This window comes from Diceros bicornis, chromosome 2 (assembly GCF_020826845.1).
Source record: "Diceros bicornis minor isolate mBicDic1 chromosome 2, mDicBic1.mat.cur, whole genome shotgun sequence".
Classification (NCBI taxonomy): Eukaryota; Metazoa; Chordata; class Mammalia; order Perissodactyla; family Rhinocerotidae; genus Diceros; species Diceros bicornis.
Window position 1 is genome coordinate 58,330,455 of NC_080741.1, and position 22,740 is coordinate 58,353,194.

A 22,740-nucleotide genomic window follows, 5' to 3' on the forward strand; every position below is an offset into this window, starting at 1 on the left:
CATGTTTACCAATACAGCTTAAAGATAATGTATCAGTAGGATGTTTTCAGTTGCAAGGAAGAGAAATTGCTGACCCAAACTGGCATAAATAATAAGAAAATACATTATCCAAAGGTGTGCGAGTTGATTCAGTGGCTCACTGGTGTTGGTAAGGACCGAGGTTTTCCGGCTCTTTCTCAACCTTCTCAAGAGTGGGTTATATCTGCTCAGGGTCACAGGTTAACTGGAGCAGCAAGTAAAGGCATCATGTCTAGACACAGCCATATCTGGAGGTAGAACAGGGGCTTTTAGTCCAGTGTCCTCTGGTTAGGAGCCAAGACACCTTTCCTAGAAACCTCCCATCAGATGTATCCTCACATTTTAATGGGCAGAACTGGGTCATGTGCTAGAGTCTAATGGGACCACTAAGATGGAATTAAACCAATTAGGATTTATCTCTGAGCCAGGGATGAGGTGACCCTTTCCTAAGTCATGTGGGGCAGCATGGCTCCTTAAATGAAATCCAGGTTCCTCAGCAAGGAAAAATGGGGAGGATTGTTTTGATCACCTCCTCTTCACTCTGCTAATGTGGGAGGGATTTCCACCCTAGGGTTATGGGGATGACTGAACACATGACACTTGACACTGGACAGATGAGATTGACAGTGGTTTGTCACCTATACTCACAGCCTGGGGTAGGAGGACACCGCGTGCCACACAGGGCCACATGGGAGTTGCACTTGGGAGCAGAGTATTTGTAGTATCAAGAGGGTGAGGTGCCCCTTAGTTCCTGCCGGAGGATATGATTGGCTTGTTGGAATAACTCCATGGGCTGGCAGGAACTGAAGCCCACTTCTCAGGGATAAGCAGGAACTATGCCTAATCCCTGCAACAAGAAGGGTTGTCTGGCTAGGGCACCTTATCCGTGGGAGCAGAATGGGGAAGGGAACTTGTGGTTAGGCCATTTGAGATCTTCCTGATTTTACCACATGTCAAGGCAGCACATAATCTTGAACTTTAATTTTAGGCCTTACACCACAGGGATGAATGTGAGATACATCCTTACAGCAGATGACCATCCATCCATCCATCTGAGCAACCTCCCTTCCTGCCTTCCGTCATCCGTCCATCCATCCATCCATTCATGCATCCATCCATCCATCCGTCTATCCTCTATACCTTCCACAAAGGATTGAGGCAGCCTAGACATTCTGACTACATCTCTGGCTGTCTTTCATGGTGTCCAGCCCATAGTTGTTTATGAATAGTCAGCATTTGGATCAGCCCTTCTGGTCTTGTGCCCAACGCTTCACCCTTCTCAACTCTGCACTAGCAGTAGGGTCAACTCGGTGACCCTAGAATGTGCTTTTTTCTGTTCTGCTTCTGCTTTTGCTAGAACCATCCTCCCCTCTTCTCTGCCTGTCTAAATTCCACCCTCCCTTGAGCCAAATCCCTCACCATCCAAACACACTTCCTCTCCCTTCCCTGAATTCTGGTTCTTCTTGTCAGCCCAGAACCTCTGTGGCAACTGCTGCATGCAAGCACATAACCACACACTCCTGTGTGTCATTGCATCGCGGGGGACTATTCTTTCACCTTTTACGGTTGTTTCCCATCTCATTTGTATCTTTTCTCACCAACCTCATCATTAACTCTCTGCAGGCCAGGGCTCTCTCCTGACACCCCCGTGGCCCCTGCATTGCAGGGGGCGGGGGACAGCATGGCACCTTGTCACTGTCCTGAGTCTCCATAGACACTTTCTGACTTAATTTAAGTCATCAGATTTCTTTAAAAAATATTTGTGATATAAATACAAAAAGCAGTTTGACTAGAACCTCTAAATGAACATTTATCTAGCATCTAGCACATAGAAGGCACTCAATAAACAGCGTTGAAATGGTCAAGAAAACACCTACGTGGCTTTAAAATTCTGAAGATTATTTTTAAAAGGCTACATATTGATGAATATGCAGAGAATTTCAGGGCTCACAGAAACGATTTCTCTTTCTTAATCTAAGTCACTATTTTACTGGCTTCAATTATTTGCATACACCCTTACAACTGCTGCATTACCTATGCACTGTGTTGTTATTAATATGTTTCCTTACATTGATTAATTTTTGATCTGATTCTAGATCTAAGCAATAGTATCTGTGACATCAGGGGCTTGATGTGCTAGTCATTTTCATGTATCCTAGTGAAAACACACAATTAAAATATCAAATCAGGGACTGGCCAGGTGGCATAGTGGTTAAGTTCGCACGCTCTGCTTCAGTGGCCTGGGGTTCGCAGGTTTGGATCCCGGGTGTGGACCTACACACCGCTTACCAGGCCATGCTATGGCAGCGTCCCATTTAAAGTAGAGGAAGATCGGCACAGATGTTAGGCTATGGCCAATCTTCCTCAGCAAAAAAGAGGAGGATTGGCAATAGATGTTAGCTCAGGGCTAATCCTCCTCAAAAAAAAAAAAAAAAACCAACACCAAATCATTATGTACCTGCCACCTAAAGTTATTTCATGTGTCACACTTGGGAAACTCTAACCTGGCCATGTTCATATCTACATATTTTATGATTAAGAAAACCAGTCATAACACGAAAGACTACTATTATATGTCTACCATTGTACACCTCTACTTATATAAGCATTTTAGTAAAGGCAAAAACTCTGGACACAGAAAGCAGAGCAGTGTTTCCCGGGGCCGGGGGTGCAGGTGAGACCGACCTTGAACAGGCACCAGGAGTGATGGAAGTGTTCTGAAACTGGCTGGTGGTGACTGCACAACTGTATGAATTTAGAAAAGAAATCATCAAACTGTATGTTTACAATGGATATGTTTTATGGTTTGTAACTTATATCTCAAAGAAAAAGGAGGAGGAGGAAGAGGAGAAAAGAAAAGAGAGGACAGGAAAAGAAATGATCAGCCTGGAGGGGGCGCAAAGGGGCTTCTACAGTCCTGGTGATGTTCTGTTTCTTGATCTGGTTGTTGGTGAAAATTCATCAAGCCGTTCATTTGTGCTTTGTGCACATTTCTATATGAATGTTATACCCCAATAACAAAATTTACTAAAAAAAAAAAATTCAGCCAAGATGGGGGCACCATTTCTTCCCAAGTAATAAAAAGTTATTACTTTCCTATGTATTATTTTGTATAATTACATCACCCTGCCAACTTAGTTTGACAATGTTAGTTTAGATTTTGCGAGTCTTAATAAAGAAAGGGTTATAAAAAGATATATTTAGCTAATCACACAAGTGCTGTAAGAACGTCAGAAGAAGCCATTGTCCCTTAATTATTCATGACAATTATCAAAGTGGACAATACTCAACTTGCAACCAAAATAAATGGATGTTTTGAGAGGCCTTGGTGGAGCAATCTAATCATCAGTCTCAAAAAATCCCCCTCTCTCAGCCTAGTTCTCCTGCTGCCTGCCAGAGTTTCAGTTCTATATTTATCTTTTCAAATCAGCAGTATAGCAATTAGTTATTATAATAAGAGCTACCGATTTGTTGTGTGCCGACTTCATGCCAGGCGCTGCATTATCAGAGTTTTTCATACTTTAATTGCCTTATTTCATTGTCACAACAACCCTGCCAAGGAGTTGTTTTATTCCATTTTACAGCCAAGGAAACTGAGGCTGTGGTCTCCTGAGTGGGTCCAAGCCCACATTGCTGGTGAGTGACAGAGCCAGAGAGCAAGCTGGAGTCCCATCCAGTGTGCTTTGCTGTATGTCTGGGGACCTGACGTCAGTAACAGGAAATAAGTGACATGTGTAACAGAATTCTGAATCTTGAAAGATGGCTCTTCACTCGGTTACTATAGTTACTTCTCTACATGATGCTCTCATTTTTGCCAGGGTAACTAACAATGGATCCACTGTTAGCCATTGAGGTGTTAACCCCCACCATCATCCTGAAACCCAAGGGACATTTTAATAGGTTTAAAATAGCATTCCTGCCTGTTAATCATACCTTTTATTTCAGAAGCTCTTAGAACAAGAACAGATCCTGTACTATGGCAGCTTTACAAATATTGCTATTTGCACTTTGTGTAAAACATAGGAACTCTCTAAAGGTAATACAAGCATATTTCAGACAGAGTCCTGCAGAACTCCTTGACAAAAGTGATGCATTTGGGGGGGTAGGGGGTGCACGAGTGCGCCTTCATTGGGTTGAGGGAGGGGGTGGGCATTCATGCAGGAGGACTTGTGGAAAGAGAGGCCTTGGTTGTATTAGGAACGAAAGGCCATAGGACCTGGAGAGACTCAGCCTGGGAGAGACTGGACAGAACAGGCAGGAGCTGTGTTTTGTAAGTGAATAAACTCTTGCTAAATAAGCAAACACGTGCAGAGGAAGTGGTTTGGATTAGGAATGAGGCGGGTGACAATCAAGGCCTGAAATGTGTTATTGATGAGCGTTGTGAGCACTGAGCTGTCAGGGAGGGTGAGAATTCAGAATCCAGAGTAGTCTTGCCTCCTGCACGCCAGCTGGCTATGCTATGGTCAGGCAGCTTTATTCCCATTTGACATATAAGGACTCTCAAGGCCCGTGAACTTGTCAGATGTGGCACCCTGAGACACTCGTGGGACTAAAGACAGAAGCCAGAGCTTCTGATTCCTGGTCTAACGTCAGGTCCATTCTCTCTAATTACAGAGTCATAATGGCGAAGAGGACCATGACATCAAGGACAACCACAGGGCCTCTCTCTGAACACTGGTGAGAAGCAGTTTCCTCCTCGCGGTTCTGTAGCTCCCAGCAGAGTTCTGGAAGCTGATTAAAGAGAGGATCAGAAATAATAGGTAATTAGAAGCCTTATAAACAGGAACAATGCCCTTGTCAAACTTACCAAAGCATCTGCATGGCTGGAAGTGGGGGAGGCAATGGAAACTGCCGGCTGCAAGGGTCACTTGTGCTGGAGGGGGGCCTAGAGGCTGGGGCAAGTGTGCAGAGGGACTGGAGCCGGTCCCCAGGGGCGGATGGGGGAGACTGTTTAGAAATGAGTTCCCAGTCAGGGCAGCCAGTGAGTCAAAGGCTAAGGAACACTTTTACCAGCCCCAAGAGAGTCTCAGCTGGTGAAACCAGTGACACAAGGACCAAAGGCGACTGAGGGCGAGGGAGGGAGAGACAGACACAGAAGAAACAGAACCCGCCACCAAGAGATGCAGAGTGGAGCGAGTTTCCCCACTGGCCTGTTCCTCGGCTGTTCCAAATATTCCAGGAGGGGTAGTTGGAAGGAGCTCAGCAAAGTCTTGGGTCCAGATAATCCATACAATTAGCTGCTGTAGGGTCCTTTACCTTCTGGGGTCCATAGGGACCATCCCCATCTTGGGAGGGGTCATGGGAGGTTATTGGAAGGCCACAGGGGGACTGAATGTAGGTTCAGCTGCCAGGTGACCTGCCTGGACTTCAATAGCTCTCTGAGCAATGGACCAGCACCTTTCAACCTTTGGGGGCACCTCCCCACCCAGGGGCTCCTCAGAGCCCTTTCCAATCTACAGCTGAGGCATACACTCCCACCATGCACCCCACAGGGCCTCCCATTTGAATGGTCAAGAGGCTGTTTTGGAAAACCTGCTAAAGGGACACAGACTGTTTCTTTTTACATTCCTGCTCCACCAATCCTAAGGCTCCCTGAGGCTGGGCTGGGGGGTGGGGGGCTCTAACTAACGAGGCAAGACGGGGCATGGAGGTGGGGTGGGAAGGGGAGCTCCCCACTGTGGGTAATCATCTGTGAGATTCATCTGGTTTTTGGGCCAAGTTTCATTTGCTGGTTCCCTTTTCCATCTTGTTTATTTTTTTCTCTTTGGTGCTTTTTCATTTCGCCACTCGGTAAACCTTACTGACCATTTCCTGTGACCAGGGTCGTCCCAGGCGAAAAGAGACACTGAATGAAGACTGAGACACAATCTTCTCTGTCATGGAGGTCACATTCTAGGTGGTAACGGACAATTTCAAAACAGAGTGAGCTGTATGCTCAGTGGGAGCAAGCAGCGGGGTGGTTTGGGAGCCCAGGGATGGGAGGTGAGCAGACCTAAGGGGGTGGGGGTAGAGGCCAGGGAGATCTCCCAAAGGTGGGGGTACTTGTGCTGATTCCTGCTAGAGTTGCCAGATAAAATACAGGATGCTTGTATTTAATGCAATATTTGTGACATACTTACACTGAAAAAATTATTCGTTGTTTATCTGAAATTCAGATTTAACTGAGCATCTTGTATTTTCATTTGCTGAATCTGGCAACCCTAGTTCTTGATGAATATACAGGATTTAGCTGAGTGAAAAGGGAAACGGGAGGGAAGGGTATCCCTGTAGAGGGAACAGCATGTGCAAAGACCCTGAGGTGAGGACTCTCATGCTTCCTTTAAGGAACTGAACATTGTCCAGTGGCTGGAGTGTGGAGTGCAAGGGGGAGAGGAGGGAGTAGAGAGCATGCACCAAACTGTCCCATAGTTGTTGAGTATGTGCTAAGGGCCAGGCATGTTCTAGGGTGCTGTTGAGGGCCAGAAAGACACAGCTTTGCTCTCAGGGACCTCACAGTTCAGCCAAGAAGCATTGAGGTGGGGAAAGAGAAGGACAGCCGCTGTGGAAGGTATAGCTGGGGCCATCAGCCTGGCTGGGAGGTCAGGAAAGGCCTCTCTGAGGAGGTAACAATATGCTGAAGGACGAGGGGACAGGCATGCTAAGGGGGAAGAGTGTTCTAGGCTAAGGGAATAGCATAATGGAGGCCCTGGAGTGAAAAAATGTGCAATGGGTCCCAGATACCGAAATGTGGCCTGGGGGGTAGAGGAGGAGGCTGGACGAGTGGGCAGGGGCCGGATGACATCCGAGGGAATTTGGGCTGGATCCTGAAGGCAGCGGGAGCCACTGAAGGAGTTGAAAGCAGGCAGGGTGACACAACCAGCTTTGCGTTCTTAAAGGTGACTCATGCTGGAGAGAGGAGGACAGACGGGTAGTGTGGGGACAAAGAGAATGAGGGAGATCAGGGAGGGGGCTACTGCAGATGTCCAGGACGGACAAGTTGGTGGCTTGGCCCAGCATGAAGGTGGTGGAATGGAGAGAGAGAGAAGGAGAGATGGGTCCAGGCTGCACTGAGGAGGAAGACTTGGCAGGGCTGGGTTATCTGGCACTGGGAAGTGAGGGGCGGGAGGAGCAGGCGTGACTCAAGGCTTCTGGTTTGGACAGATGGAGGACGGTGGAGCCGTTTGCTGAACTGAGCTGGGGACTTGGGAGGTTTGGGGGTGGTGAGGCGAGAGGGCTCAGGTTTGCACATGTTGAATGTGAGGAAACTTGTGGTGGACCATCAGAGGACCGACTGTGAAGGAGGAAAAACCATGGGGAGACAGGCAGAGCTGTACTCAAATCTCTCTCACACCCGGCTGTGTGGCTTGACCAATGACTTCTCATGTGTACCATGGGATGATGTGGGTAATCCGCCCTCAGAGTTGTTGTGAGGGTGTGGTGGGCGCCTCTAAGACAACCCCGAATGGTCCCTGCCTCCTGGTATTCACGTCTTGTGTGGTGCCCTCCCACACTGTAATACGGTTGGTCTGTGAAACCAAGGGACCACGGGTATGTCACCTTCAAGGCTGGGTTGTAAAAGACATTGTGGCTTCTGTCTTGTTCTCTCTTAGGTCACTCGCTCTCTGGATGCCAGCTACCACGTTGTCAGGAGAGGCTCATGTGAAGAGGAACTACTGCTTCCTGATAAATACTACATGAGTGAGCTTGGAAGTGAATTCTCCAGCCCCAGCTAAGCCTTCAGCTGACTGCAGCCCCAGGTGACATCCAGACTGCAAGATCCGCTACCTACCTAGTCTGCTTCTGCATACTTGACCCACAGAAACTGACCTAAGAAATGCTTGTTGTTGTAAGCCCCTAAGTTTTGGGATAATTTGTGTGGCAACAGAGAACTGATCCAGAGGGTAAAAGCACTACCACTTAGCAGAAAGGAGGGGCCATAAAATGTGCAGCAGCTGTAGGTCTGGAGTTCAGGAGAGAGGCCTGGGCTGGAGGTATGGATTTGGGAATCCTTTGGCTTAGAGACAATAATGGAATCCATGGAGGGGGCTGAGCCAGCCCACAGAGAGGGGTGGATGGAGAGGAGAGGATGATGGCCTTGGCCAGAACCCGGGGCATAAGGGATGGGAAAGCAAGAGGAGGAGCATCTCCATGAGTCTGAGAGGAGCAGCTGCAGAGGAAGGAGGAAAACTAGAACAGGGCATCCTCGAAGCCAGGGAAAGAGGCTGTCTCTCGGAGGGTGTGGTCAATGGCATCTACACAGCGAGGCCTGGGGAGGGGGCAATCTGAGGAGGTTCTTTTGGATTCAGCAACAGGGAGATTCCTGGTGACCCCATGAGAGCTATTTAGCTGGAGAGGTGGGCCCTGAGGCCAGGTTGAATGTTGTGGCTTGGAGTGTCAGTGTAAATGCTTTCCACTCCTAAGCCTCAAACCAAGATGGTTTACAGGAGAATCCTACGGAAGATTCAAACTACAGAAAATCTCAGTCTTATAGAAGCTGCTCTAGTGAATAGACCCAGTCCTTAATTTACTTTATGAGGCTCATGTCACTTTGATAGCAAAACCAGACACGGAGGAAATAAGAGGGCCGGCCCCGTGGCTTAGCGGTTAAGTGCGCGCTCTCCGCTACTGGCGACCTGGGTTCGGATCCCCGGCGCGCACCGACGCACCATTTCTCTGGCCATGCTGAGGCCGCGTCCCAAATACAGCAACTAGAAGGATGTGCAACTATGACATACAAATATTTACTGGGGCTTTGGGGAAAAAAAAAGGAGGAGGATTGGCAATAGATGTTAGCTCAGAGCCGGTCTTCCTCAGCAAAAAAAGAAGAGGATTAGCATGGATGTCAGCTCAGGGCTGATCTTCCGCACAAAAAAAAAATAAAAGGAGGAAATAAGAGAGGGAAATAGTAGGCATATCTCACATCTCACACAGCAAAAAAAAGGGAGGGGGATCCTGGGGTAGGGGGTCTGGGATGGGGGAAGATGTGATCGAGAGGTCAGAGAGTTATTTAATGTCAGATAGAGTCCTGGGGCTGTTTATCTGCTGATGGCAGGGGCCTGGAGAGGCAGGGGTGCAGATCTGAACCTAGAGAGGCTCAAGGACTGGAGAAGGGCATGGGCCCAGAGCCCAGGAGGGGCCACCTGGATAGGAGGCAGATCCCCAGCCACCTTATGAGGAGAGGACAGTGCAATGCAAGTCAATCCAAAAGTGGGCAGAGGAGGGGGCCAGGGAGTCCCCTGAAGGCGCATCATTTTCCCGACATGTGGCAGGTGAGGTGGATGGGGAGTGAGAGCTGGAAGGAGAGGAGGAGGTGGGTGGGACTCAGAACTCCAGGCTTAATTCCCACTTTCCTCTAAGAGTAACAATCAATTTTGTCAACTGCTGCTTTCTGCTTTGTCCTCCTGGCACCTTGCTGGGCTGCATTCCTTCCAGTAACAGTGGAGCTGCCATAATAAACAGCCCCCTTCAGGCTAGCCTGGTCATGGGGCAGACAAGGCTTATCCAGGCCATCTTTTCACCATGGGAACCTGGATGCTTGGAGGCCAGGTGGAAAAGGGAGGCCCAGAGGGGCCGGGGACAGCTGCAAACCAGAAGCTGGCCTTCCCCCACAGGCTGGCCACCTGAGCTCTTTGGGGGAAAACAGCTTCCAGTGCAAATGCTTTCTGCCTCCGAGCCCCAAGCTAAGATGGTTTTACAGGAGAATCCTATAGAAAATCCAAACTACAGAAAATCTCAGTCTTACTGAACCTGCTCTAGTGAACAGAACCAGTCCTTAATTTATTTTATGAGGCTCATGTAACTTTGATAGCAAAATCAGACAAGGACAGAATAGGAGGAAAATAGTAGTCATATCTCATTCACAGGGCAAAAACCCTAAATGAAATACTAACAAATGGAATCCAGCACTATATTAAAAAAAATTACACATCATCAATGTGTGTGTATTCCAGGAATGCTTGGAAGGTTGTTTTTTGATTTTTTTTTTTTTTTGGTGAGGAAGATTAGCCCTGAGCTAACAGCATCTGTTGCTGATCCTCCTCTTTTTGTTGAGGAAGATTGGCCCTGAGCTAACATCTGTACCCATCTTCCTCTGTTTTTTTATGTGGGATGCCTGCCACAGCATGGCTTGATAAATGGTGTGTAGGTCCACACCTGGGATCTGAACCTGCGAATCCTGGGCTGCCGAAGTGGAGCTCATGAACTTAACCACTATGCCACTGGGCTGGCCCCCATGGAAGATTTAATATAATAAAATCCATGATTGTAATTCATTATATTTGAGGAAATAAACCCTCACATTTGATAAAATTCAACATCCATTCATAATAAAGCAGAATAGTGCTTCCTTACCCTGATGAAGGGTATCTATCAAAAATCTACAGCAAACACCATATTTAATGGTGACATATTAGAAGCAGTCAAGAACAAGATAGAAATACCCACTATCATCATTGCTATTCAACATTGTGTTGGAGGTTTTAGTCAGTGCAGTAAAACAAGGAAAGGGAAAGAAAATAAAGACCGGACAGGAATGTACCACATGTCATTACTTGCAGACTCTATGATTATTTACACAGAAAATTCAAGACAGCCTATGAACACATTAGAACTAAGAAAGAGTTCAAGTTTGTTGAATACAAGATTATGATATAAAAATAATAATCAATAATCAATACAAAATATAAATTTGAAAATATAATTTACAATAGCAACTAAACCTTTAAGAGATATGTAGGTATAGTTCTGAGTAAACTACCGACAAAGTTAATTCCTCTCAGTTTTTAGTTGAGGAAATAGAAGCCGCAAGAGGGGAAATGACTCTTCCAACGACACCAGTAAGCCAGGGGCAGTTCTGGATTTTCAGTGGCACCAAATGCTGGAGGTCTGAGTGTTGGGTAATTTCGGTATTGTCTTTCTTTTATGAAAAATAAAACTAATTGTATTTTTCTGATTATGAATTCAATATCCATGTGTTCTGGAAAATATAGAAAATTCAGAAGAACATTAAGAAATAATGTCACTATCACTCCCATCCTACTACCTAGAGAACTATGATCAATGATTTGGTGTATTTCCTTCAAAATTTTTGTCTATGTATATTTATGTTTTTAAAAATAAAATTAGGATTATACCAGGTATACCATTTTGTGCACTGCTTGTTTTTACATACATTTCCCTGTATCCTCACCTAGACTTTTTGAATTTGATAATTTAGCACTCAATTATGTTGACGAAGCATATGTCTACGTATTTAACCTATCGATTTGAGTTTTCAGAGAAAAACCATATCAGATATGACTGTGATGATCATGCCAATAAAAGTTAAACCCCAGAGCCAGCTCACGCGCATGCAGACATGAAACGCAAGTGAGTTCCTAAGGCCGGTGGTTATCCTGGCGGAGAAGGGGACATGGCGAAGCAACATCATATACCTGGTCCCTCCCCGAAGGAGACAGATCTGGTTAGTGGGAAGCGAATGCTTTTGGAAGGAGTCTATACTTGGAGACCAATTAGCTCTGAGACTTTAGGTTATTCCGCACCCTCTGCAGCCTTGGCTTCCTTCTCGGCGAAATGAGGACAATACCGGTGAGCGCCTCATCCAGGGCCAGCTGCTTCAGACCTCAGAGCCTTTGCAGCCGTCATTTTCTCTGCTGAAGTCAGCTCTGCCTTCTCTCCACCTGGCTGCCCTTCCCTACCCACCATACTGGATAGGTGACCTTATTACAGTGTCGCCTCCCCCAACGGAGGGTAAGGCCAGCAGGAGCTCTGGCCACAGGCCTGATGTCCAGGTCTTCCTTGGCCACTGCGTCTGAAGCAGAGGACCCCTCCCCTTGTTCTCTATCTAATTCCTCTAATCATGCACCTTCCAACACTTATGATCACAACTTGTCATTATTTTGTCTACCGGCTGTTTCCTTGAGTCTTGTCTGTTTTCTCCTCTCATTACGACCCCCCTCTGTCTTGGTGGCCGCTGTACCCCTCAGGCCTGGCACACAGTCGGTGCCCCATACATGCTCGTGAAATGACAAGAGAAACAGCTCTGGGGACCCTAGGCCCGAGAACGAGAACTCAGCCAAGACTGCCGGGAGCTGGGCTGATCCCAAACTGAGGGCGGAGGCGGGGCCTCGTGGTTTCGGGGCGGGGCCTCGGGGGCGGGATTGGGGCCTCGGGGTGTGGCTTCGGGGCTGCAGCGAAGCTGGCCTGACCGTGCTGGGGTCCAGGCTGCACCAGGCTGAGTTCTTCCGGCCGTCCGGCTCTCTGGCCTTCTACCCGCGCCGCCGCCGTTAGGGGGCGCCCGCGCTCGTGGCGCCGCGGCTCTGCTGGGAAGGCGCCGCCCGCGCCGGGCGGCAGGAGCCGCAACTCCGGGCGCGGGCTCAGTCGTCCCTTCTGCCTCCGCCGCCGCCGCCGCCGGGCGCGGGCTCGCTCGTCCTCGCGCTCGCGCTCTCGGGCCGCCGGCGTCTCCCGGCCGGGCCGCCGCTGCCGCCGCGCAGTGAGTGGGGGCGGGCCCGGGGTTCGGGAGGGCCGGGCGCGAGGAGAAGCCGGCGCGGAGCGGCCCGGGGAGCCGGGCTGGGGAGAACCTGGGCGGGGGCGCGCTGAGGCTCCCGCGGGGAGCCCGGGCGGCGCGCTCCGGGGCTGGCACGAGCCCGCGGCCGAGCGGCCGGGCTTGGGCGGGGGCTCCGGGGCCGCCTGGCGGGCACGCGCGCTGTCGGGGGACCTGGGTTCGGGGCTCCGGCGCGCGCCCCCCGCCCGGGCCCGGAGCATCTCCCGTCCCACGCTGGGGCCGGGTCAGGGCAGCAGCGAAGCACGGCCCGGACGGGGACACCTCGAGGTTTGCTCGAGAATGATTGTTTTTAGGGGTGGCGCTTATTAGCCACCGTTTGCCCTCATTTAAAGCCTACGGGGGTTTTCTGCCCCGAAGAGACACTCTGACTGCCGCTGAGTTCTTTATGCCCATATTTGTGTGTCTTTGCGTTTTTAATGCTTGTTGTCAGGGGTGATAAATGGCCGCAGTCATGGGGAGCCCCTGAAGCACCTGCTGGGCCGACGGTCGTGGAGGCTGGCTGGGGGTGGGACGGGAGAAATGAAACAGAGATCCTGTTTGGGCATTCTGCTGAAGTTATGTTTCTGTTCAGGTATACCAGTTCTAGAACAAGTTGGTAAATCCACTTCTAGGACTTGGTGATAGAAGAGGTTTGAGTGGCGAAGAGACCCGGGGTGACCTGGTTTGGCTAAGAATGTCTGGGGTAGCCGAGTGTCTCTTACCGTTTCCCCTTGGCATGTTCATTTTCTTGCTGTGACAAATGCCCAAGTACATGACTGATGGCAGGATAGGAAAGAAGCTGGGCGACAGCGTTTAGCACAGGCCTGAGCCCAAGACTGAGATGTTTTCAGATGAACAAATGTGTAGCTAGGAAAAGGAAAAATGTTTTTGTCTGCAGGTTTGGTAGGTTGAGAGAACTTGCTCTTTGAGAACTATCAGTCCATTCTCCTACTTCGTTTTGTGTAATGCGATAGATACTAAGGATTCAGTGGTCAGGACAGCCATAGATGCCACTCCTAAGGTTTGTGTGATTTGAATTTCCACAAGTCACATTTTAACCAAAGCATTGCCACGAAAGGAATCCTAGGGTGAGTCCTTCTATAATGTGTCTTGGATTTTGATATTTGGAGTCTGTTTAAAACAGAATATGCGTGTTTACTGGGATTCGGCTTTACCGTGGAGATAATCCTGAGTCATGCTTTAGAGAGAAGTTCCTTCTGTGATCGAGAGCTCAGATGTCTGGTGGTCTCTGTAACAGCTGAGTGCTCCTCTTTACCTGTACTTCTCCTTCTGGAGCTCTGGGGAAAGGAGGATCTGGGGAGACTGGAAACAAATTAAGAAGGCTTCTCTTGCATATATGCTCTGTCTCCATGCCAGTGCTCTAAATTACTTGTGTTCACACTCTCAAGTTTCTCAGTTTACCACAGAAATTTTGTTTATGCTCCTGCCACTAGTATTTTCACATTTGTTTAATACTTGCCAGTTTACAAATGGTTTTTTCTGCATGATCTCGCTTATTTTCTCCTTTTCTGCCAACAAGAAGCTGGCCATAAAGAATGATGTACTCAGGGTCTCATAATTACTAACAGAGCAGAATTGGGATACAGATCCTCAGCAGTAACCAGTTCTCTTTCCTCTGCACTGGCCTGCATGTGACTCAGAACCCAAGTCCTGATCTGTTACCCTTTGGGTTAGCTGTTGCCTTGGTGTTGTGCCTGTGGTATCATTACTTTGGGGAAGGCAGTATTAACCTGTGTTATCTTGTAGAAACTGAGGGTTAGAGGAATTTTATGATTTTGTGACTATTTGTGACAGCTCTTTAGTATTAAGGTCACTTTTCAACCTAAAGTACCTTTCTTCTAGACCACATGGAGAGAGGAGAGAGGAAAAAAAAATTAGTTTTAGGAAAAAACAATCCATTTCTGCGGTGGTATGGTTCAGGGTAACCTAACACCATAATCACATTCTCCTTGTGCACCTGGCCACTTGTGCCAGCCTGTATGTGACTGTTAACCCGAAGACTCCTTTAGATGTCGCTGAACTAGTTACTATAAAAAGTATTTCACTTTCAAACTCCCACATTTCAAGAACAGAGAAATTCAGTACAAAGGTAATTTTGAAGGTATGTATAGATGGAATTTATTGTGTCGTCTTTTCTGAATGCCAGATACAAAGATTTCAGTAGAAAGGACTTTTTAAAAGGGCTACCTGGAAACTTTGGGAAGGCAGTAATTACAGGTTTTTATTATTTATTCAAGTTTGGAGGTGTGGATTGCAATGTATAGGTTGCTATGTAGGAGTAGGACTTTTGTCCTGGAGAATTCTTAGTCTTAGTCTGTAGCAGAAAACATAAATATTCTGGGTTTATCGTAAGTTAGTTTGTCATAACCAGAAAGCCTTTAATTGCAGTTCTGCAGTGGTGAGGAATATGGCTTTCAGGGGTTCTTAGGTTACTCATTAAGTTATTAACTTGTTGAATTGTGCATTTTTTAGGTTTGCTACTTTAGAAAATTCTTAGCAATTTCTGTTAAGGCTTTTATAAATTCTCTAGTGTGTGTTTTCCTTAACTTAATTGTCTGCTAACATTACACTGTCAGAATTTATACATTAGTCATAGTTAACCTTTCAAGCTTAAATGTGGGTGAATTTTCAGTATTGCTTTATGTTCTTTGGGAACGGTCGGCCAGTTGTTTCCACAAGAATTTTATTTGCGCCAGAGGTCAGATCTTTTCAGGTGAACTGATTTTACAGGTCAGAAGCCTTTCTTTGAACTTTATAATTGTTTGTGCTTGGTTGCATTCACTGTTTGAAATGATATTTAGTAAGGAAAGTCACTTTTGAGGAAAATTTTTTTCATCATTACCCTCATACTCTCCATTCCTGGCAAATTTTCTGAAATATTAGATTTTCCTTTGTCTTCATCAAGTAAAACAGGCCCATTTGATGCCCATTTCAATATCTTCCTTCTGCTGCCTCTCTTGTGGTCATTTAACTTCTCATTAAGCCCTCCACTGGAGACTGTGCCAGAAGGGGGAGAGGATGAAAAGCAAATGAATCATTTTTTAATTGTTAGCAGCTCTGGAAAATGATTTAGTAGAAGAGATTGCAGCTATTCTGGAAATTCTTTTGGATTATGTTTTATTTCATTCATCTACATTGTCTCTGAGATATTGCTAATAGTCATCAATTCAGAGGCTGATTATCCAGCCTCCGGATGACCAGGAATCTTTCTGCTTTTTTTTCGTTTCTTGCTGTATCTAAGCATCTCCACAGAGGATGTTTAGAAGTAAGAAATAGAGGTAAAACTTAAACTAATCAATACAGTTTTTTCCTTTGGAGTTCTTTAGTGAACAATTTGATTTTTTGGGACAGTTTAGTCATTGTTATTGGAAGTGACTAATAGTAACTTCGTTTTATTTTGATGGATCTTATACACGAGTGTAGGAAGGCTTTTGGGTGCTTTTTAAGAAACATGGGCTTATATAGATTCCTATAATTGCTTTCCTGAATTATTAAGCTTAAAGGTTTCATTACATCTTTGTACTGGAACAGGACCTTGGCTTTTGTTGTGGACAGATTCAGGAGCATCATCTAATTTTCGTTTTATGATTGCTCAAGAAGTTATCTTGTTTTGATTTAGCGGTAAAAAAGAAAAGGAAGGATTAATAGTGGATAGACCTTGCATAACAGCTGCAATATTGACGATGTCTGGTTTTTTCCTTGTCTTTGGTCTCCCATTTCTCATTTAACCTTTTGGATATTCGTGGATTGGAGTTCTTTACTTCACTTAAGACAGAGGACCGCAGCCTTCAATAGTGCTAGTGAGTAGGTTCTTGCTATTTTGCCTCAGGGGAATTTTTAAAAACTCATTATGACCCTTCACTTAGACTGAGTTACTGTTAAATTTGTAAATAAATCCCTACTAGGTGGATAGGGTTAATAGATGGCTGTAGGAGGTTTAAGGTTAATCCTTTCAGTTTCTTGTTTCTCAGATTCTGTCGATTTCCACCTAAGGAGGGGATTTAGGGAAACATCTAGACTAGGAGTCAGAAAACCCAAGTTCTTATTGTTATTTTTCAGCTGTGGGGCCTTGAGTAAGTCACTTAATCTGCTGTTTCTCTATTTTGCATCTCTAAAATGGGGACAGTAATTCACGCTCTGCTTACGTATCAGGAATGTTGTGGGGAAAAAAGGCCCCCCCCTTTTTACTTAAATTGTTTCTTGGTTCTAGAATCTCTTCTCAGGTTGTCCAAATATTCCTGCAGAGTTCTACTGAGCGAGCTCTTCTCGGAAGTCCTCCCATTTTCCCATTTGGAATTGTTGTTGCTCTTTTTTCCTGCAGGCCTCTGCCAGTCGATCTATTATATAGTGCTGTAGAATTCTGTTCTGTACTTCAGTTATTACATGTTGCCTTTCTTCATAGAGTGAATGCTCCATGAGAGCAAGGATTGTACATATCCTGTTTCTGTGTATCCACCTTGTGCATGGGCTTTTCTCCCCCCCGCCCCCCAGTTGACCTACAATAAATGTTTTGGTTGACTGAATTATTTTTGAGGCTGTCAAGAATGAATACTTTGGTTGATGGGAAGATGCCAAAGATGAGCATCTTTCCAGAACTTTTGGATGACTGGCCTTTTAAATCTCTCAGTTACTGAGCTGCCTGTTGTATCAGTAACTGAATCAGATGCTTCTAATAAACAAATTGGTAAAGCCTGTTTCTTGGTTCTGTTTACTTCAAATACTGTTTGTGAAGCAAGTCGGGAATGAAAGGTTGTCACAACAGCCCTGAATTTGACATTTGTTCCATTTCTCACCCTGTTGCATGTGGAGGCCTATCTATATCTAGCTGCTGAGTGTGGAGAATAAAAACTGACTGCACGTTGTCTGGTCCACATTTTAGCTTGTTTGCTTTGAAGAATTTGCAAGGTGGAGAAATAGATGCTTCAGGCTCTGATTTCAGCCCCTGCTGTGCTATGCAAATGTTCTCTACATGCCTGAGTGACCTTTTGAGAAAGAGCCTTTGTGATCTTCTGTAGCCAGAGGCCTGTTCTGGGAATAGTGCGCCAGATTCCTCCAAAAGTGGGAAAAGTGAGTCTGTTCAAAGACCACATAAAAAAGCCTATGCTTTTCCTGGGTAAATACCGATAAATCCATGTTTCTTACTGTCTCTTGCCAGAGCTTTTGAAATTTGCTCTGCAGTTTGCTTTGCCGGTTGATTTGGGGAATGATGTGTGTGAGAGGGAACTAACTAAAGCTGTTGAGTAGCTGGGAAACTGTTTAAGTGCTTTTGAATTGTAGATAAAAATAAATTCAAACTGGCATCATTAGTATCTGGGTATTTATCAGTGTCTTCAGAATGGCTCCCCGGCTCTCCAAAAGTGCTGGCCAAGTGACTCTCATACAGATTTGTAAGGTTCTTTTTGCCCCAAGTTGTGCTCTAATGGTTTGGCATTTAAACTGTTTTCTATTTGTTTTCATTATTGTACAAAGTGAAATATATCATTATTAAAAGTATAATTAGTTTTTTTATGTTGTAAAAAATACTATTCTGATGTATTTCTCTTGGAAAGCGATACTGGTGTCTTGGAGGTTTATGGTTTTTCATGCTTTTACTGAGATGTTTAGTTTGAGGTGAAATGCTATGAAAAAAAGTCTTGCTCTTTTTCTCTTAAATGACCTGGATAAGGATCCTTTGATAAGGATCATCAGAGGTGTGTACCAGCATAAGGTTGTAGAGTTAATCATAATGTTTTCCTATAGAAATTCTAAAAACTGAATTTTCAGAGACAACAGAATTTGAATGACTGGTTTACTTAACAGGCTCTTCCTCCTCCTCTAAGTAGAGGATGATTCTCTGTGAAGATTGTCAGTCTCTTAGGTGCACCTGTGGTAAGTATAGAGGCCCCATTGAAGGCCCTGGGGGAATGCTTTCTTCCCTAGATCTTTGCCATGTAGCAGGTTTTAGTTGAGCAAAGCTGAGTAGTTTTCCAGTGTTTGGGTTGCTCCGTTGGGTGGAAAAACCTTTCTTCTCTATTTTCATAGTTACATGCGCTATCACATGTTTTTTTCTCCTCCCCAGTCTCCCTGGAACCTGGGCTCCCGGAGACGCAGCGCTGGAGCAGATGGATAATGGAGACTGGGGCTATATGGTGAGAGGCTTTGCAGATGCATTTTGAAGGCTGGCAAATTGTTTTTGTGTCTTTTCCCTCTTCTTGTGTATTCTTAAGTATAACACATCTTGTAAGAATGAAAATTATAAATTGGTGCAACCCCCCCTTAATTAATTTAGATGTATTTTTTTTGATTGTTTTTATTTGGTTTGGTGTTTTTATGTAAGCATATTCAATATTAACTCTCCAAGTAACTTTTTATAATCACTTATTTGAGAGAGGTCATGATTCTTTGGTCTTTAAAGTATGGTGCTCTTAAAACTCTTCCTTCCTAGAAGAGTGACTGTTAAAAGGGTCTAGTAGGTAATGGCACAGAGGACACTTTCTTGTGGCGAGGGAGGTTAACGGTTGAGAAGGTGCCACTTCTCCCACTTGTACTTTTTTTGCATGTGCATGTCTTCCTATTTTTCTTTTCCTTTGGTAAGAAATATTTTACTTGCCTAGTACCTGAAGTCTGTCTGTCTATTTTTTTTCTTAAATATGATTTCTGAAACGGAAGGTATGTATTATTTAGAGAAGCTTGCTTTTCAAAGTTAAAGGCCAAATTGCAACATTGATGTTACAAAAGTGAATACACTATCAGATTATGAAATTTGAAAGCTGCTGTTAGCCTTTGGGTATATGAGATTGTGTTGACCAAACTGTGTATTTTAACTTAGTATTTGGCACTGTTATTTACATGAAAAAGTTATGAAGATTAGGTCTGCACAAATTTTCACTTTTCAAATAAATTTCACTATGCGTTCCCTTTTTTTTGAGGGGGGAGAAACAAAAGAAATGTTGAAAGTAAATGTCTTTACGTTATCCAATCACTTTTATTCTATTTTATGTTAAATTAACTTAAAAAAAATGAAAGTCCCTTTTTTTTTTTTTAAATAAGAAAGAGACTTAAATTAGTGTATTTTAGTTTGGCCTTTCTATTTCCATGATATACTCTGACCTAAAACTTCCCTCTAGATATGGGCCTGAAATTAAATCGCTTTGGAAGTCATGCCCCCCCTTTCTTAGTGTAATCTTTAAAAGAGTTGTATTTATCCCTTTTTTCCCCTATTGAAAGCAAATGTTAGATCCTTTCGTCTGGGTGGGTTTGTCACTGAAAGTAAGGCTATTTTGCATTATAGGATTGCTAAATACATTATAGCCTGAAGGAATCTTTTGCTTTGCTTGTTACTGTTAATTTTCTTAATTTGACAAAGTTAGGATTTAAAAAATTTCAGATGACTGATCATTTTCTAAAAAATTTCAGATGACTGATCCAGTCACGTTAAATGTAGGTGGACACTTGTACACAACGTCTCTCACCACGTTGACGCGATACCCGGATTCCATGCTTGGAGCCATGTTTGGGGGGGACTTCCCCACAGCTCGAGACCCTCAAGGCAATTACTTCATTGATCGAGATGGACCACTTTTCCGATATGTCCTCAACTTCTTAAGAACTTCAGAGTTGACCTTACCCCTGGATTTTAAGGAATTTGATCTGCTTCGGAAAGAAGCAGATTTTTATCAGATTGAGCCCTTGATTCAGTGTCTCAATGACCCTAAGCCTTTGTATCCTATGGATACTTTTGAAGAAGTTGTGGAGTTATCTAGTACTCGGAAGCTTTCTAAGTACTCCAATCCAGTAGCTGTCATCATAACCCAACTAACCATCACCACCAAGGTCCATTCCTTACTAGAAGGTATCTCAAACTATTTTACGAAGTGGAATAAGCACATGATGGATACCAGAGATTGCCAGGTTTCCTTTACTTTTGGACCCTGTGATTATCACCAGGAAGTCTCTCTCCGGGTCCATCTGATGGAGTACATTACAAAACAAGGTTTCACGATCCGCAACACCCGGGTGCATCACATGAGTGAGCGGGCCAATGAGAACACGGTGGAGCACAACTGGACTTTCTGTAGGCTGGCTCGGAAGACGGATGACTGATCTCCAGCCCCCCTAGAAGTTCCTGGAAACTGACTCTCCAGGAGGTGGAAGAGGCTGATTATTTTTAAATCACAGTGTGGGATTTTTTTTTTTTAATATTTGTATTTATTTGAAGGCATTGAGGACCAGAAGGAAGTTTTGTGCTTTAGCAGACTCCTGTGTTTTGTTCCTTTCACCCTGAGTATGCATGTGCCTGTTCAGAGCCTCCAGATACCTTTTTTATAAAAAGAAGTCAGAAAATCATTATGGTATATAATCTACCCTTAACAGAGCTTTTTTATTACAGTGCTAAAACGATTTCTGATTAAATGGTCCCTAACTCAACTAGAAGGCTAAAAATGCGGGAATGAAAGAATAAACAGAGTACTCATGATGCCTTTGAGAAAAATCAGAACATCATGTAGGGCGACCTAGTTTCCAAACCAATAAGCAGTATTGTAATATTAAAGGAAAACTGTTCCAATCATTTAAAAGTACTTGTTAAGTACTGCTTTTTACAGTTATGACAACTGTTTCTTTCTATGCATATAAATCAAGCAACCAAATATCTGTAGCCATGGAAATGTCTGACTAGAAATATTTATTGGATTCTGAATGCAAAATGTCCCTGTGGTAGAAATCTTACTTCTTATGCCTGGTGCAGTATAATTCCCAAGTGTACTGTCTACCAGAAAAAAACTAATAAAAAAATGAAATATGAAAATTAGGTTTGTATTTATTGATTATTATTACTTAAGGGGGAAAATCATATTCCTTGTCTAAAGTATGCATTTTTTGTTTTATGTCCCAATATATATGCCTATAGCACACTTGTATTTAATTCAAGAGGACTCAGTGGAAGCTTAGGGTGCAGTTTATAGAACTCGACTGTGTCATTGAAGCAGAGATAGGTGGTATTATTAATTTTGTCTAAAAGAGTGCATATTTAAACAGTGAACATACAGTCTGACAAATTTTTTCAAATAGGACTTATGTTGAAGTTTATAGATTTTTCTTCAATAAGCCACTAATTGTCGTATCTCTGAATATGACCCTTATTTTTTTTGTGTTGAGAATAGGGACAAACTGACTCTTTAGCCACTTTATTCTCGTATATTATGGTGACTCACAAGTGTATTTTATTATTATGGTTAAGTTTATCTCTGAGGAGAAGAAATAAACTGCAGTCAGTGAAGGATCTGGAACAGTTGGAGATATGTATGTACTTTTATTTATTTTGCCATAGTCTTACTTTGCATAGTTCATTTGATTCCATTTCTTGGAAGTTACTCACAGGAGGGATTATGTTAACTATAGCGAGACTTCCTAGTTTGCTAGAACACCTTATGAAAGGAAGGTAATTTCCTCCTGGTGTTCCAGGGGAGGAGTGGAGCTCTGAGGCTGTGTGCCTGGGGCAGGTAACTCCTTTTCTTCTCTCTATGAGAAGATTCTGAGATTCTCTCTGAAAGGAGGATGAGAACACTTACCTACATCCATTTGTGCCTATATATCTCTGAAAATTTATTTTAAGATTTGACAAATGACCGACATCCAGAAGGCTGTAATTATCCCATTTTCACCCTCTTCAAACTAAAATTCCTAATGTTATTGGCAGGTTGCTATGGTTTCAGTAAATGTACTAGTATGAGGTTATCTTTTAAGAAAATTGTCTCCTACTTCAAATTGATTATTGGTTACCTACGAGATAAACAAATGAAACCCCCAGCCAGTTATGTGTTGTTGAGTTAGCTGAGGTGAATGCAAGATAAAATGATTTGGGTTGAAAACAGGTGTGGAAATGGGAATAATATTAGTTGTTCTAAGGTTTTAAAAGTTAAAAACTTATGAGATCTCTTCCTTGCTCAGTTTACTGGAGATAAGTTTGTTTTTAGTAGATTTTCTCAGGTTTATTAATTATTAACAACTAAATGATTATATGAGTAAATTAGGAAAAGTAGCCAGCTGAGTTTTTTTGCAATTTAATTTGTCTGATGGCGTTTGATTTTGAGTGTTTTTTCTATTTGGGTAATTGGAAATGATATGAAACATGTAGCTTGATTATATTTGGGTAATTTGAGACAATTATGTCTTTTTAATGAAATTTTAAATCATTTTCACTG

General features: G+C 44.2%; 1 protein-coding gene across 5 annotated transcripts; it reads left to right on the forward strand.

The window, feature by feature from the left end:
* Positions 1-12,705: 12,705 nt before the first annotated feature.
* On the forward strand, positions 12,706-22,008 carry KCTD6 (potassium channel tetramerization domain containing 6). Of its 5 annotated transcripts, none has more exons than XM_058562080.1 (3): positions 12,706-18,427; positions 18,618-18,687; positions 19,955-22,008. In XM_058562080.1, the coding sequence occupies exons 2-3, from the start codon at positions 18,661-18,663 to the stop codon at positions 20,639-20,641; spliced, it is 714 nt and encodes a 237-aa protein (XP_058418063.1). In that variant the 5' UTR covers positions 12,706-18,427; positions 18,618-18,660; the 3' UTR covers positions 20,642-22,008. The 5 variants fall into 5 exon arrangements, with proteins under 5 accessions (XP_058418063.1, XP_058418066.1, XP_058418064.1 ...); XM_058562083.1 differs by having other exon boundaries at positions 12,706-17,672; XM_058562081.1 differs by having other exon boundaries at positions 12,706-14,660; positions 18,359-18,687.
* The last annotated feature ends 732 nt before the right edge of the window (positions 22,009-22,740 follow it).

Coding starts and splice junctions, on each gene's coding strand:
- KCTD6 (XM_058562079.1), top strand. CDS start 18,661: ATGGATAATGGAGACTGGGGCTATATG. Junction 18,688..19,954: donor ATGGAGACTGGGGCTATATG/GTGAGAGGCTTT, acceptor AAAAAATTTCAG/ATGACTGATCCAGTCACGTT.